Source organism: Globicephala melas, chromosome 3 (assembly GCF_963455315.2).
Source record: "Globicephala melas chromosome 3, mGloMel1.2, whole genome shotgun sequence".
Taxonomy (NCBI): Eukaryota; Metazoa; Chordata; class Mammalia; order Artiodactyla; family Delphinidae; genus Globicephala; species Globicephala melas.
Window position 1 is genome coordinate 117,203,555 of NC_083316.1, and position 13,736 is coordinate 117,217,290.

General features: G+C 40.9%; 1 protein-coding gene across 12 annotated transcripts in view; it reads left to right on the forward strand.

Annotated features, from left to right (window-relative positions):
* LOC115849874 (protocadherin alpha-C2) overlaps positions 1–13,736 on the forward strand; it is a 171,868-nt gene that overhangs the window by 136,903 nt on the left and 21,229 nt on the right. For all 12 annotated transcript variants that reach the window (XM_070045205.1, XM_060296315.2, XM_060296305.1 and 9 more), the window contains exons 2-3: positions 2,688–2,746; positions 5,707–5,795. In XM_070045205.1, coding sequence (XP_069901306.1) covers positions 2,688–2,746; positions 5,707–5,795 — 148 coding nt within the window. The remainder of the gene's footprint in view (positions 1–2,687; positions 2,747–5,706; positions 5,796–13,736) is intronic.

Below are 13,736 nucleotides of genomic sequence, written 5' to 3' on the forward strand. Positions count from 1 at the left end.
CCACATGAAACCCACGTACATTTTATTACATTTAATTTTGTATCACTTTAAAATAAATCAATCTGGGAAAGTCAGAAGTAAAAAAGAGAAAAATATATATCTGTCATTCCATGCAAATTTATTTAAAACACAGACTTTCGCGTTAGGGGTACCTAAACATGACTCTCAGGCAAACCTACCTATCAGGCAGGTAATCTAATCTCTCTAAAGTTCCAGATTTCTAATTTTTGTAATTTAAGTACGATAGTATTACCCTTGCATGGTAGTTAATTTATTCGAAAGCCTTTAAAAAACCTATCAAATACCTGAACCCTGCTGGCTTCTGAAGCTATAGCTATGTATTATGAATATTTGAGAATATCAGTATGTTTTATAAACAAAATATAATCCCTTTCATAAAGTTTATGGTCTAACAAAGGTGTTAGGATAAATGCAGTAATATGTATAAAGTGCTTATTCCGTTGCCTAGTATTGTGTGGCTACATAAAACATATTAATTACTTTCTTCCTTACCTTTTCCCTGCCTGATCTCACTGCCATAAGATGTCTCATAACTATGATTTTGGCAAATAAATCTCAGGAGCATCTTGTTGCTGAGGGACTATTATAGAAAATAGCAGCATGACAAATTACGTGTCGTTGAGGAAGTGAGATTATGTAATGGACTGAGTTTCCTGGTCAGTCCTGCTAGAACTGTGCCTTTCTGCAAAATAGAGTTGGTGATTTCATTCACCAGATCAAGTTGCAGCAGTTTTCATTATGGATGTTACCCAGTCATAGAAAAATTGGCAGCATTTGCTCAACAGACGTCAGAGTCTTTCTTGAAGGAGGGTTCTTACAGCTAACAAGCTGACACCAATGCTGCTGATGATATGATTAATAAAAAGTATTTCAGTCATATTTTCAGGTTTACCAAATGGTTTGCAAATATTTTCTCTTTTGCTCCCTCTACTACCCCTGATAGAAAATGGGAGCCCCTTCATTTCATCTGTAGATAGTTTTATGGTACTTTATGAGGAACATCAATAGCATTTTGTGAATTTGAGAACCAAGGATGAAGCAGCTTGTATGTTCATATCTTGCCAACAGAATGGAAGGGACCGGAGAGAGCAGTTAGTGTATGGGGACATTTGAGGTAAAGTATCCTAGAGTTGTAGCTTTTTCTGGGCCTTGACTCGGCTAAATTGTTGAATATCATCTAACCATCCCAAAGTCTGTCTGGAAGTTGAGATGCTGATCACTTCTTCTCTGGATCTTGTGAAGAAGTATGTTTATGAAATACTGTGCATCCCTTGAATGAACTATAAGAATGACAGGAACAAACTTATTGACATTTTGAAATGTCAATTGGCATTACAGTAATTGGCATTACTGTGGCCTTGTGTCTACCAAATATGATAATTATAGTCCAGAGGAAAATGCAGAATACAACCTCCATCTCTTCATCTTTCCATTCAAATAGGCCTCAATATTCAGTGACAGGACCACTTTAATCTCTGCCCATGAAAACACATCGAGAGGAACATCTGTCATGGGTTTTTCGTAATAACATTTTTGCTAATTGATAACAAGATAGTGATGGTGATTGATTTTGTCCCCAGTGATTCCTGAGTAGCTTCTACTCTGCACATAACTTCCAGAACAGTGTCTAGGTGCCCACATTTCCCTCGGCGTCCCCTCCACTTTGAATTGAGTTTGAAGACACAGGGCAATGCATCTTTCCAACACATAGGTGGTGCAAGTCAGGTTCTTCTTAGGTTTCAGCTGCTCCCTGTTAAACAGAGCTTAGCAAACAGTAATTGAATAAGAAGGCAAAGCCCTCAGAGGAGCAGGAAACAAGTACAATTTTATGAAAAGGATTATGCAGCACAACAAGGTCAAACCCAGCGGTGGTTTGTTTTCCTCTCCCTTGTATTCCTCTTCAATCAGCAGAAGAGGTTGTTATCAGTTGCTGGCATTATGACTGGGCACATCCGCCCAGAGTCAAACATGCTGCAGTCTGCAAAGTCAGCAGCAGATTGCAGTGCTCTGCAGTCCAGCCAGAACAGCAGAATTTGTGTAGCTGTGTTCCCTGTTATAGCTAGAATACCAAATTGGGGATGTTCCCTTAAAGGGGCATTTGAGGGCAAAAACAATGAAAGCTTTTCCTGTTTCAGAATAGACTGTCCTTCCACTAGTGCTGCTTTAGGAACATAGACCTGTTTTGTTTTGTTTTTTAATTGAAGTATAGTTGATTTACAATATTGTGTTGGTTTCAGGGGTACAGAGATTCAGTTATATATATTCTTTTTCAGATTCTTTTCCATAGTAGGTTGTTACAAGATACTGAATAGAGTTCCTTTGTGCTATATAGTAAGCCCTTGTTTATGTACTTCATATATAGTAGTGTGTATCTTAATACATAGACCTGTTTTGAGCAAGGCAAGCCAAAGCCGGTCCTCACAGCATCATTAAACCCAGTTTTCCATGGTATTTAATCTGTGCAAGGACCCTGATGAGCTAATTTAATTTTCTCCTGAAGTGCTATATATATGTGAACATCATCTTAGAGATGCATATGAAATGGCTTCTTCCATACTTTTAATAGCTACATGGAAATATTTAAGAAACAACTCATCGGTGAACATCGTCACTAGGAGATCATCGTTTTTGCCATATTAACAAAAACTCCCTTTGTGATTTTGCAGCCCCGACAACCCAACCCTGACTGGCGTTACTCTGCCTCCCTGCGAGCAGGAATGCACAGGTATGGCTTTCCCTCCTCATTTCACTCAGAAGTTACTGCAGCTGTTTGACTCAGATAAACTGTCTTCATAGGCCGGAAGCAGCAGTCAAAACTGAGAAGCTTAGATACTTTGCCAGGGGAATGCAGTTGTTTATATGTCTCCGTGTCTATTCCTTGAAACATTAGAAGTGGTCAGTGCCAAATGCTTATCAAGTGCCGGCAAATAAGAATCTCCTGTAAAATCACAGATACAGGCGACTGTTTACTTTCTCTCATTAAAATTTCCTTAAGGAAGTAGCTTCAACTTCTTTCATCCCTTCCCCATCTGTACTTTCTGTCCTTCCCTTAAAATTGTAATGAATACTGATGCTTTCAGACTTGAGTACATTGTGTGATGTATATGCACTTGTTGCCTACCTTGGTTTTCCATCACACATTGACTGTTATATCCTGTTAACCACAGTAATTGTTGTTCATGTTCACCCCTATTAGAGTCTCCTTATCTTTTCCATCTTGTTGCTATCTTATTGCCTGCCCTCAGTGGCAAGAGTTCTTCAGAGGATGAGCCATGTGAAGGGCTTTTATTGAATATCTGGAGACCAAATCTAGCTTACTTTTAAATTAACCTAGAGCAATAACATTACTTTAAAACTCAGATTAAATATAATTTTGCCTTCTCTATTTTGTCTCTTTGACAGTAATTGATTAACTACCATTATTCCCAGACCTGATCTAGTATTCATGCCACCGGGCCAAATAAAAGATTCATTGTTTGTGAGTGTCTTTGGGAAACCAAATGGAGAGAGCCAAGCAACTAGTGTTCACTACCACCAAAATAACTTAGTTTTAAAGAAGAAATAAACTCCAGACTTAAGCCCCTCAAAATATCTGGGCAACTCTTGAGTAGATCGTCACCAAACCTTGATCAATTTCTAAAGAGAGAGCTTACAGAGTGTGTATTGAGTTAATGAAAAATTAGTTTTAGCCTGTTAAAAACACATTAAATCAAAATAAATCAACATATTCCCAAACATTACATTACAAATTGAGCAGAAATCATTATAATGGATGCTCTTTCTGAACGAGAAGCAATCAGTGAAAACTGAAGATCAGTAGTTGGCTTGGTGGGACATCACATTGGAATCTGGTCATAACTTTAGGCCAGAAACACTTATGCAGATGCCAGAATACTAGGTTTCAGAAAGATTCTTTTTATTTGTTAGAAACCAGCTTATGGTTTTGCCTGCACCTGAGCTATTGTGGTGGACTATATGATAGGAAAAAATATGGTTTACAATGCCAACTTCTTTTGTCCCAGTTGAATTAGTGCTTTACTTGAAAAGTACCAAAGCTATAAGATGCACCTTTAAAACTATATTAAAATAAAATACTAAACTATATCAGTTCCTTATTCCATTTTCAAATGAAAAAAAAAGAAGCCACATGTGTTTCTATTCAGGATTCAATTAAGATATTATGAGATTCAAGTAGGATAAGAAATGAAATAAAAATTAAAACTAAATGTTATTTATTCCTCACAGTGTAGTACATGGAACATGTGTTAAAGTTGTGAACTTAAACAACACTCATCTTTTTCACACATACGCTTGGCTTCTTGGCCTTTCTAGCCTCAGATATCATGTGCCTGTTCCTTTGAAAATTCTGCTTTGAGCTGAGCTGGTTCCTAGGGTAGTTCCATCTTCAGAGTGAATCTAATTGAACCCATACAATTTGCTGGTAGAATCCACCAACACCCGAAGGATATTAATATTTGGAAAAAAGAAGATTCTAGGGTGTAGATGAAGGAAAGAACAGCAGTAGGGCAGAGCTTAATGAGTGAATTTCCACTAGATATGTTGTTTGAAGTCAAAGAGTAAGAGGATATTGGGAATTCCCTGGCGGTCCAGTGGTTCGGACTCTGTGCTTTCACTGACAAGGGTGCGGGTTCAATCCCTGGTCCGGGAACTAAGATCCCATAAGCCTTCTGGCACGGGCAAAAAAAAAAAAAAAAGAGTAAGAGAATATTGAACTTAGAGATGACCTTCCCCCACAATATTTCAAGTTTTCCTGCTCTGTTGAGTCACATGACTCCTTCAGGCAGTAGTACTCTAAGTTTTACTTTAGTAACTTAACTTCCGAGATGAACCAATGCCTAATTTCAAAGAGTCCTCTTATTTTGGTGAGGGTTTTCTTGGGTGATATTTACTCTTAGGGTCCCATTTGTTCCTTTCTTCATCCAGAAAATATTGAGGGTCTCATATCTGCTAACATTACACACACATAAAGAATATGATGTTCTCTCTGCCCTTGAACAATTTACGTTCTATCTCTACTTGCCTCTAAGGATCTCCCAGTTCATGTCTCACTCTCTGCAATATTTCATGATGAATTAATCTCTTCTGAACTGGGATCCATGAGTGCTGGTGATAAACTTCCTCTAGTCCCAGGAAATGTAGGGTGGGTTATCTATGAGGAAAAGATACAGAAAGAGTAAAACAGAAAATAAAGTTAAGAATTAATTGGGCCAAACTGGAATAATACTACAGTTACCAGCAAATAATGTTCGTGCTTTCCTCTTTCCTATGAGAACGCAGAAATAAGAGATCTAGCAAAAGAGGCTTAGGGCTTTTGAGAACAAGCTCTCCTCATCTGCTTTGGCATTAAGACGATAAAATGTCATTAGCCTTCTGTTGGGCTTCCTGTTAGATTTAATGAACACCACACAGCATTACTGAAAACCAAAATTGCTATAAAGATAAAACATGTTTATCGCCTGCATGGTGTAGCAGACAAGTAAGTCAGCAATGCTTTTACAGTTGATGTAAGGTGACTGCTCCGTGGTAATTGCTTCAGTTCAAGCATGAGTAAAAAGTGTTAGCTGCAGCCCTGCCTCCAGAGATGTGAGCACTTTCTGAGGGTGGAAGGAGAGCTGGAAAGGCATTTATGGTCTAACTATTATTTGGGTCTATGTGTTTACTCAGTTCTGTGCACCTGGAAGAGGCTGGCATTCTACGAGCTGGTCCAGGAGGGCCTGATCAGCAGTGGCCAACAGTATCCAGTGCGACACCAGGTAAAGACCCAGGGTCTCTCCCTTCTTGCTTGGATTCTGGAAAGCCATGAGATGACCTGTTTTTGTAAGACCAGGAATGTCAGTGGCTCTCTTTTTATTCTTACTTCTTTTTCTTACATGTGTGACTTCCTTGCTTACATGATTATGCAGGAGTATTTTGATTTTCCACTTAATGTACTTCAACAGTTGAAAACAGATAACATAAGGGTGTGTGTGTGTGTGTGTGTGTGTAAAGTTATTTTCTGAAATAACTGGGTACATTTCAAATGCTTAGGCTGTCCGAACTACAACAGGCAAGATCTGGTGGCCTCATGCACAGAGATGACACTGTTAGCAAAGATCTTTTGGTTAAAGGTGATGGAAATCCACTCAAAGTAGTAAGCAGAAGGGAGACTGATAGATTGATTAACAGATAGATCGATGAAATGGAGTTTCTCATGGAAGTGGAAAAGTTGTCAGAACCAGGGCACCACTCTGGTTGACTTCAAGTCACAGTCAGGCCTCCTCCCTCCCTGACATGTACATCATTCTGCAGACTGAATTTTATTGCCTTGACATGCACATTGCCAAACATGACCAGTCTTGCAGTTTGTTAGTTCAGAGGACCAATGGGAACTGATTCCTAATCCAAACTTTCAAGAAAGAGAATCTGCCAGATTAAATCAAGAACCCAATGGCTGGGTGAGCATAAAAAAGTTGCCTAAACTCATATTTCCTTATTTTCCTTATTCTTGCCCAATCACTGAAGCAGTGTCATATAATACAAATATGGCTTTGGAGGCCCATCCCTGTGGCAGTTATCAGAAAGGAAGGATTATAGAGACTACAAATGTTGTCTACCATAATCCTCTATTAATACAACATGATGATGATGGTAATAGTTACTAATAATTGAGCCACAATGTACCCAGACACTGTGCCTTGTGTGATCTCATTTATTCCTTGAGACAATCTTGCAAGGGATTTATTATCTCTATTTTACATGTGAGGAGCGAGAGACACAGAGAGACTAAGAAACATACCCAAGTTCACATAGTTTGTAAGTGACAGAGGTAGGATTCAAACCCAAGTGTGTCTAGTTCCAAATCCAAGTGTATCTAGCTCTTATATTCATAGCATGGCTGGCTTGCAAGAATCCACCCAAATCCAAATGCATACATATATGCATACATAACAGATTACATAAGCGTATGTGTAAAAAGTTCTTTCCAAAAATAAGCTGGTGCCTTTCAAGTGATTAGGCTATGCAAGTAACATGTGCAGCTAAGGGCCCATTTTCGCTGGCAGCTCTAAGGGTTTTCGTTGATTCTAATCAGCCAGCATTTGCTATTTATGAATATTGTATAATTCAACTAAAAGTCACATTTGTTAAAAAAAAAACAAATGCTCGAGTTAAAGCAATTCATTAGAGAGCTAATATTGCCAGATGGCAAGGAGAAAAACATAAAATAGTTCATTGACAAATCTGCAACCCTAATGCCAGTGATGGTGTGAAGGAGCGATGGAGGAGGAAGTGGTTTTAGACTACCAAGTGCTGCAGGATGGGAGGCATCTGAAAGGTGAGAACTACTCAATCCTAGCAGCCCCATGAAATCATGCCCTCCTACCCTGCCTCCATTTCAGGGTTTTTTCTTGTTCTTATAGAGACTTTGTAGGTCAGGCTGGTGAGCCCAAAATTAACTTTGAATACATTCTCCCTTTCATCAGTGTTGCTGGTTGGTGTGTATTCCTAGGCCAGTGGGAAATAGGAACTGTTTACTGATTATTTTTATCTGCATCTGGCCCAGGGACTCTCCTTCAAATTCAAAAGAATGTTAAGAACACATCTTTTTTAAAAAACTTATTGAAGTATAATTGATTTACAATGTTGTGTTAGTTTTTGCTGTACAGCAAAGTGATTCAGATATATATGTGTGTATATATACATATATACACCTATTCTTTTTTATATTCTTTTCCATTCTGGTTTATCATAGGACATTGAATACAGTTCCCTGTGCTACACAGTAGGACCTTGTTGTGTATCCATTCTCTATATAATAGTTTGCATCTGCTAATCCCAAACGTCCAATCCTTCCCTCCCCCACTTCCACTCCCCCTTGGCAACCACAGGTCTGTTCTCTTTGTCTATGAGTCTATATCTGTTTCATGGATGGGTTCCTTTGTGTTGCATTTTAGATTCCACACATAAGTGATATCATATGATATTTGTCTTTCTCTTTCTGACTTACTTCACTTAGTATGGTAATTCCTAGGTTCATCCATGTTGCTGCAAGTGGCATTATTATAGCTGAGTGATATTCCATTGTGTGTATTTACCACATCTTCTTTATCCATTCATCTGTCAATGGACATTTAGGTTGCTTCCATGTCTTGGCTATTGTAAACAGTGCTGCTATGAACATAGGGGTGCATGTATCTTTTCAAATTGTAGTTTTGTTCGGATATATGCCCAGGAGCGGGATTGCTGGATCATATGGCGACTGTATTTATAGTTTTTTTGAGGAACCGCCATGCTGTTTTCCATAATGGCTGCACCAATTTACATTCCCACCAACAGTGTAGGAGGGAGGAACCCATCTTTCTGACAGAAGAGAGGGAAGGAGTCGCCATCGCTCCACTGCCCAAATGTCCTAACTCCTCTTGTATAATCCCTTCTCTCCAGTACTATACCTGGCTGTTGAGTCATGAGTCACAGTTTTCATGGACTGAGCTGGACAGAGCTTATATCTTCCAGTTACTCTATGGGTGACCTAACCATACTTTTCAGCATACCTCTGCACCAGTGATAGGACATTAGAGAGCTGTTCCTCTGTGTTCTGCTCTGTCCTTTTGGTACTTTAGAGTTTTAGGACTCAAAATATGTTCTGCAATGTTTGGAGGGAATATGGCATAAAGATGAAGATTATGGTTTAGAATCAGATCTGAATTGAATTCCACTTCAAACTTACTTGCTGGGTGAGCATAAGCAAATTGCTTAAATTCATGTTTTCTTAATTACCCCATCTGTAAATTGGGTATAATTATAACACCTATCTTATCTGGTTGCCATGATAACTAAAGAAGAAAGAGCTGAATATAGTGCTTGACATATAGTATTAATAAATGTCTATTTTTTTAAAATTATTTATTTGGCTGCGTCAGGTCTTAGTTGTGGCATGTGGAATTTTTCGTTGCGTTGTGCGGGCTTTTCATCGTGTCACACAAGCTTCTCTCTAGTTGTGGCACTCAGGCTCCAGAGCAGATGGGCTCAGTAGTTGCAGCATGCGGGCTCTGTAGTTGTGGCACATGGGCTCCAGAGCACGCAGGCTCAGTAGTTGCAGCTTGTGGGCTCGCTAGTTGTGGCTCATGGGCTCTAGAGTGCATGGGCTCGATAGTTGTGGTGTGTGGGCTCAGTAGTTATGGTGTGCGGGCTCAGTTGCCCCGCAGCATGTGGGATCTTAGTTCCCCAACCAGGGATCAAACCTGCGTCCCCTGCATTGGAAGGTGGATTCTTAACCTCCGGACGACCAGGGAAGTCCCAAATGTCTAATCTTTTTATTCCTTTTTTTCTGGGATACTTTCGTTTCATGCAGTCTGTGTGGTGGCCTTCGCTGGTAGCATCGTAGCGAGAATTCAGTAGTTCTCATTTCTGAACCCAGATACAGACCCTCTAAGGTTGTCTGGGTCATCCTGACATCTGTACAGTCCTGTCACCCCCAGCCACCCTCCTGGAGATGGCATGAGGAGAATTTATCAGTTCTGCCTGAGAAAAAGGAAAAAAACTTGGTTGCTTTCATTCCCAAGTAGAGCCTGCCTTTCACTGATTCTGTTGCCCTTAGTGTTTCATGACGAAAGTGCAGTTGCTTCCAAAAGGCTTCCTAGTGGCGCCTGAGTCTCCTTTCACTTGTGTCTGAGACCTTCTCAGGAACCAGCACCTTCTGACACCAACACCTGCAACAGTGGCAGCCATGGGAATAGAGAGAGGCCTGCTGTGACCGATCCCCCCTCACATGTGTTCTTTGTAGTTGTTTTTCCCTACTGATGAATTCTTTGGCTTTGTCCCCACACTTTGTCCCCATTCATTTTCACAGTCCACAGAAGCCTAGGCTAAGATGCCACGCTCTGAAGGGATCAATGGGGACATCACCAGGTGATGTTTCCTGCAGGATAAACAAGTCGGGCATTAAGTCTGTTAATCCCAATTGTTGGCCACTTTCTCCAGCCTTGCCTCTGTGTGAGCAGACCTGGACCACAGGCTTCTTATTTCCTCGGCAGCTCAGTGAGACTGAACAGGGAAAGAAAAGGAGCTGAGTAGGGAGTGCACAGCACACAGTCATCCTTCAGATGGAGGAGTGTGTTGGGGGGCTGAGGGCATTAAAGGGCCAGTCATTCGTGCTTACAACTCTTTTAACGTTCTCAGTGTGCAAGCTCTGAACAGGGTTTAATGAGTGCCCTCTTGTGACAGTTCCTAGAGAGAATCCCAAGAGGTTATAGAAAGACTGTCCCTGCCTTCAAGAGAGCTAGTCTGGCTTCAGGGCCCCTGGCTGCTTTGCTATCTTGACTGGTCCTTCCAGGCTCCTCTTTCTACACTTCATGGGATCTCAGGACTTACCTAAGGCAGCAGTAAATTAATTTTAGAGTGAGAGATATTCGCTATTTTCAGAAGAGCTCAGAATTCAAAAGAGCTCAGAGCTCAGCCAAAGAATTCATCAGTGGAGGAATTCCGAAATGCACAACACTGCCAAAGATACATTCTAGCTTTTCAAGGAACACCCCAGAGGATCTGGGGCTGAAGTGTGAAAGGTTAATTAGGTAGGTGAGGCAACTAAGGCCATGAGGTTTCCTTAGAGAAGCTTAGTTTATTTTTTTATTTTATTTTTTGGGGGGGGGCTTTCATTCTTCTGTGTTGTTGCCTGCATTATCTCTGTCTCTTTTTTTTATGGGGGTATAGTTGTTTTACAATGTTGTATTAGTTTCTACTGTACAGTGAAGTAGAGTTCCCTGTGCCATACAGCAGGTTCTCATTAGTTATCCATTTTATACATATTAGTTAGTATATATATGTCAGTCCCAATCTCCCAATTCAGCCCACCCCCGATTTCCCCCCTTGGTGTCCATACGTTTGTTTTCTACGTCTGTGTCTCTATTTCTGGCTTGCAAACAGGTTCATCTGTATAGAGAAGCTTAGTTTAGAGTGACTGCACAGGGGTTCTCAAGGTATGGTTCCCAGAGCCACACTGACAATACGTATCAAATCTGCAATTCTCGGGCTGGGGCCCGGCCATCTGTGCTTTAAGGAGGCCTCCAAGTGATCCTGATGAACCCTAAGGTTATAGAGTTGAGAGTAAATATTTCTGAGATTGTCTGATACCTTTGGAGGCTCAGAAACCATGCAGGGAAGCCATCTGTTTATGATTCTTACAGGAAGCCCAGCAATTGTATGTTCCTGGGACCATTACATAACTTTTCTGAGTCCCAGTTTCTTTCTCTGTAAAATGGAGATAGTAGTAGTGTCTACCTTACAGCGTTGTTGGCAAGAATTAAATGAGATAATACACACAGCCTGGAGAACACTGTTTAGTAAATGGTAGTTATTTTTATGATTTTTCAAGGTATGAGTCTATCCTTCAGCTTCAGAATTTAGGTCTGAGTTGTTCTGAGTAGTCTCTGTGGGAAGGCTTTATTATAGAGCAGATTTTTTTAAAAGCGCCTTTTTGTGTCCTCGGGGGATTGTTTTTGCCCTGGTTTGCTGCATCTCTTTACTCTGTGGAAGACGGACAGTTTATGTGCCCTAGTTTTATAGGGAGATTCATGCTCTTATTTGTCTTAGGGATTCCTACCTCCCTGACTAAATTACGTCCCCACGGAGGGGCTCCATGGAGACTCCATCTCTGATTCTCCCCCAGAAAGAAGCCATGATCCTTAAATTTGGGGGAATCCATATAGGAGTACCGTCAACATGAATTTTTCCACATCATGAGTGACTGCAGCCTCAGGCCTTGTTTGAGAATTTAGAAAGCATGCCGTTCCACTAACCTGCTCACCCTCAACTTCTGCTGTTGTCATGGCAACGGTAGTCCTGGGAGATGTGTGCATATCTTTATCAGGAAAAAAAAAATAAGATCTGCGATCTATGTGGGTGGAGCAGCTCCCTCCCGTCAGTATCCTCCACTCTCACCTTGCATCTCACAGCCCAGGAGTGCCAGCTTGCCGTAGTTGTGTCTAGTAGCTGAGGAAAGTAAGTCCTTGTGTAAGATACACTTTTACCTTCCGGGGGTGTGGAGCTCATCATGTCTGTTGGAGTTCTCTATGTAGCTTATCTTGTGTGTTCTGACCTGGCCTGGAGGGAGAGAGGGAGGTGGTGTGAGAAGGGGAATTAGAATTCTCTACCCAGGAGAAGCCAGGAAGTTTAAGTCTCTGCTGGCTCCATCCGTGACTTTCTTCAACTCCTTCTTAGGAGAACTCTCTGCACCTCTATTTTTAATGGTCATGTAAATAAAAAACTAGAATGAAGAATTCCTGCTTTTCCTGAAATCAAAAGTTTCTGTTGAGTAAATAGATTCTGAGATATTTCTTTCCCTCCACCCTGTATTCCCTGCACCTCTCTCATTTTTCCTACACCCATTCTTCCAGGTTCGGTAGCCCTGGGCAGGATACAGTCAGGATTGGGGCCGTGATACATAGTAAAAGAATTTCTTCTATGTCAGAGACCCACAACAGATCATGTGCCTCCTGAAAATCGAATCCCTTGTGCACTCAGACGTGTGCTCCTGGGCATACATTTTGGAGAGGAGAGTGTAGTGAGGAGAGAGGAGGGGCAGGAGCTGTTCTCTTAGGCTGCAGTTTCCTTCAAATCCCACAGATGCAGAGAAGCAGCTAATGCAGGGTCAGGAAATGGAGACTCATTACAGTCCCTCTGGTTATCATTGATCCACCTAATGAGCCACTGGAGCAGTACAGTCTGGCCCCTGCAAACTTCATCATGAGAAACAACTTCTGCGTATGTCTTAGGAAAATAATACACTTCATTCTTCTTTTGTTTGAGTGTTGCTTGGGACAGGAGAGTTTCTGAATAACCCTCCCTTCTAGCTTTCTCTACACACCGTCCTTTTTTTTGTCGGGGGGGGGGGGACAAAATTTTATTCCAAAATGCTGGAATAGATTTTCTTCTTCTTCTTTTTTTTTTAAACATCTTTATTGGGGTATAATTGCTTTACAATGGTGTGTTAGTTTCTGCTTTATAACAAAGTGAATCAGCTATACATATACATATATCCCCATATCTCTTCCCTCTTGCGTCTCCCTCCCTCCCATCCTCCCTATCCCACCCCTCTAGGTGGACACAAAGCACCGAGCTGATCTCCCTGTGCAGTGCGGCTGCTTCCCACTAGCTATCTGCCTTACGTTTGGTAGTGTATATATGTCCATGCCTCTCTCTCGCTTTGTCACAGCTCACCCTTCCCCCTCCCCATATCCTGAAGTCCGTTCTCTAGTAGGTCTGTGTCTTTATTCCTGTCTTACCCCTAGGTTCTTCATGACATTTATTTTTCTTAAATACCATATATATGTGTTAGCATACGGTATTTGTCTCTCTTTCTGACTTACTTCACTCTGTATGACAGACTCTAGGTCTATCCACCTCATTACAAATAGCTCAATTTCATTTCTTTTTATGGCTGAGTAATATTCCATTGTATATATGTGCCACATCTTCCTTATCCATTCATCCGATGATGGGCACTTAGGTTGTTTCCATCTCCGGGCTGTTTTAAATAGAGCTGCAATGAACATTTTGGTACATGACTCCTTTTGAATTATGGTTTTCTCAGGGTATATGCCCAGTAGTGGGATTGCTGGGTCATATGGTAGTTCTATTTGTAGTTTTTTAAGGAACCTCCATACTGTTCTCCATAGTGGCTGTACTGTAGCTGAATTTTTAAGCCCCTTATCGAAAGGGAA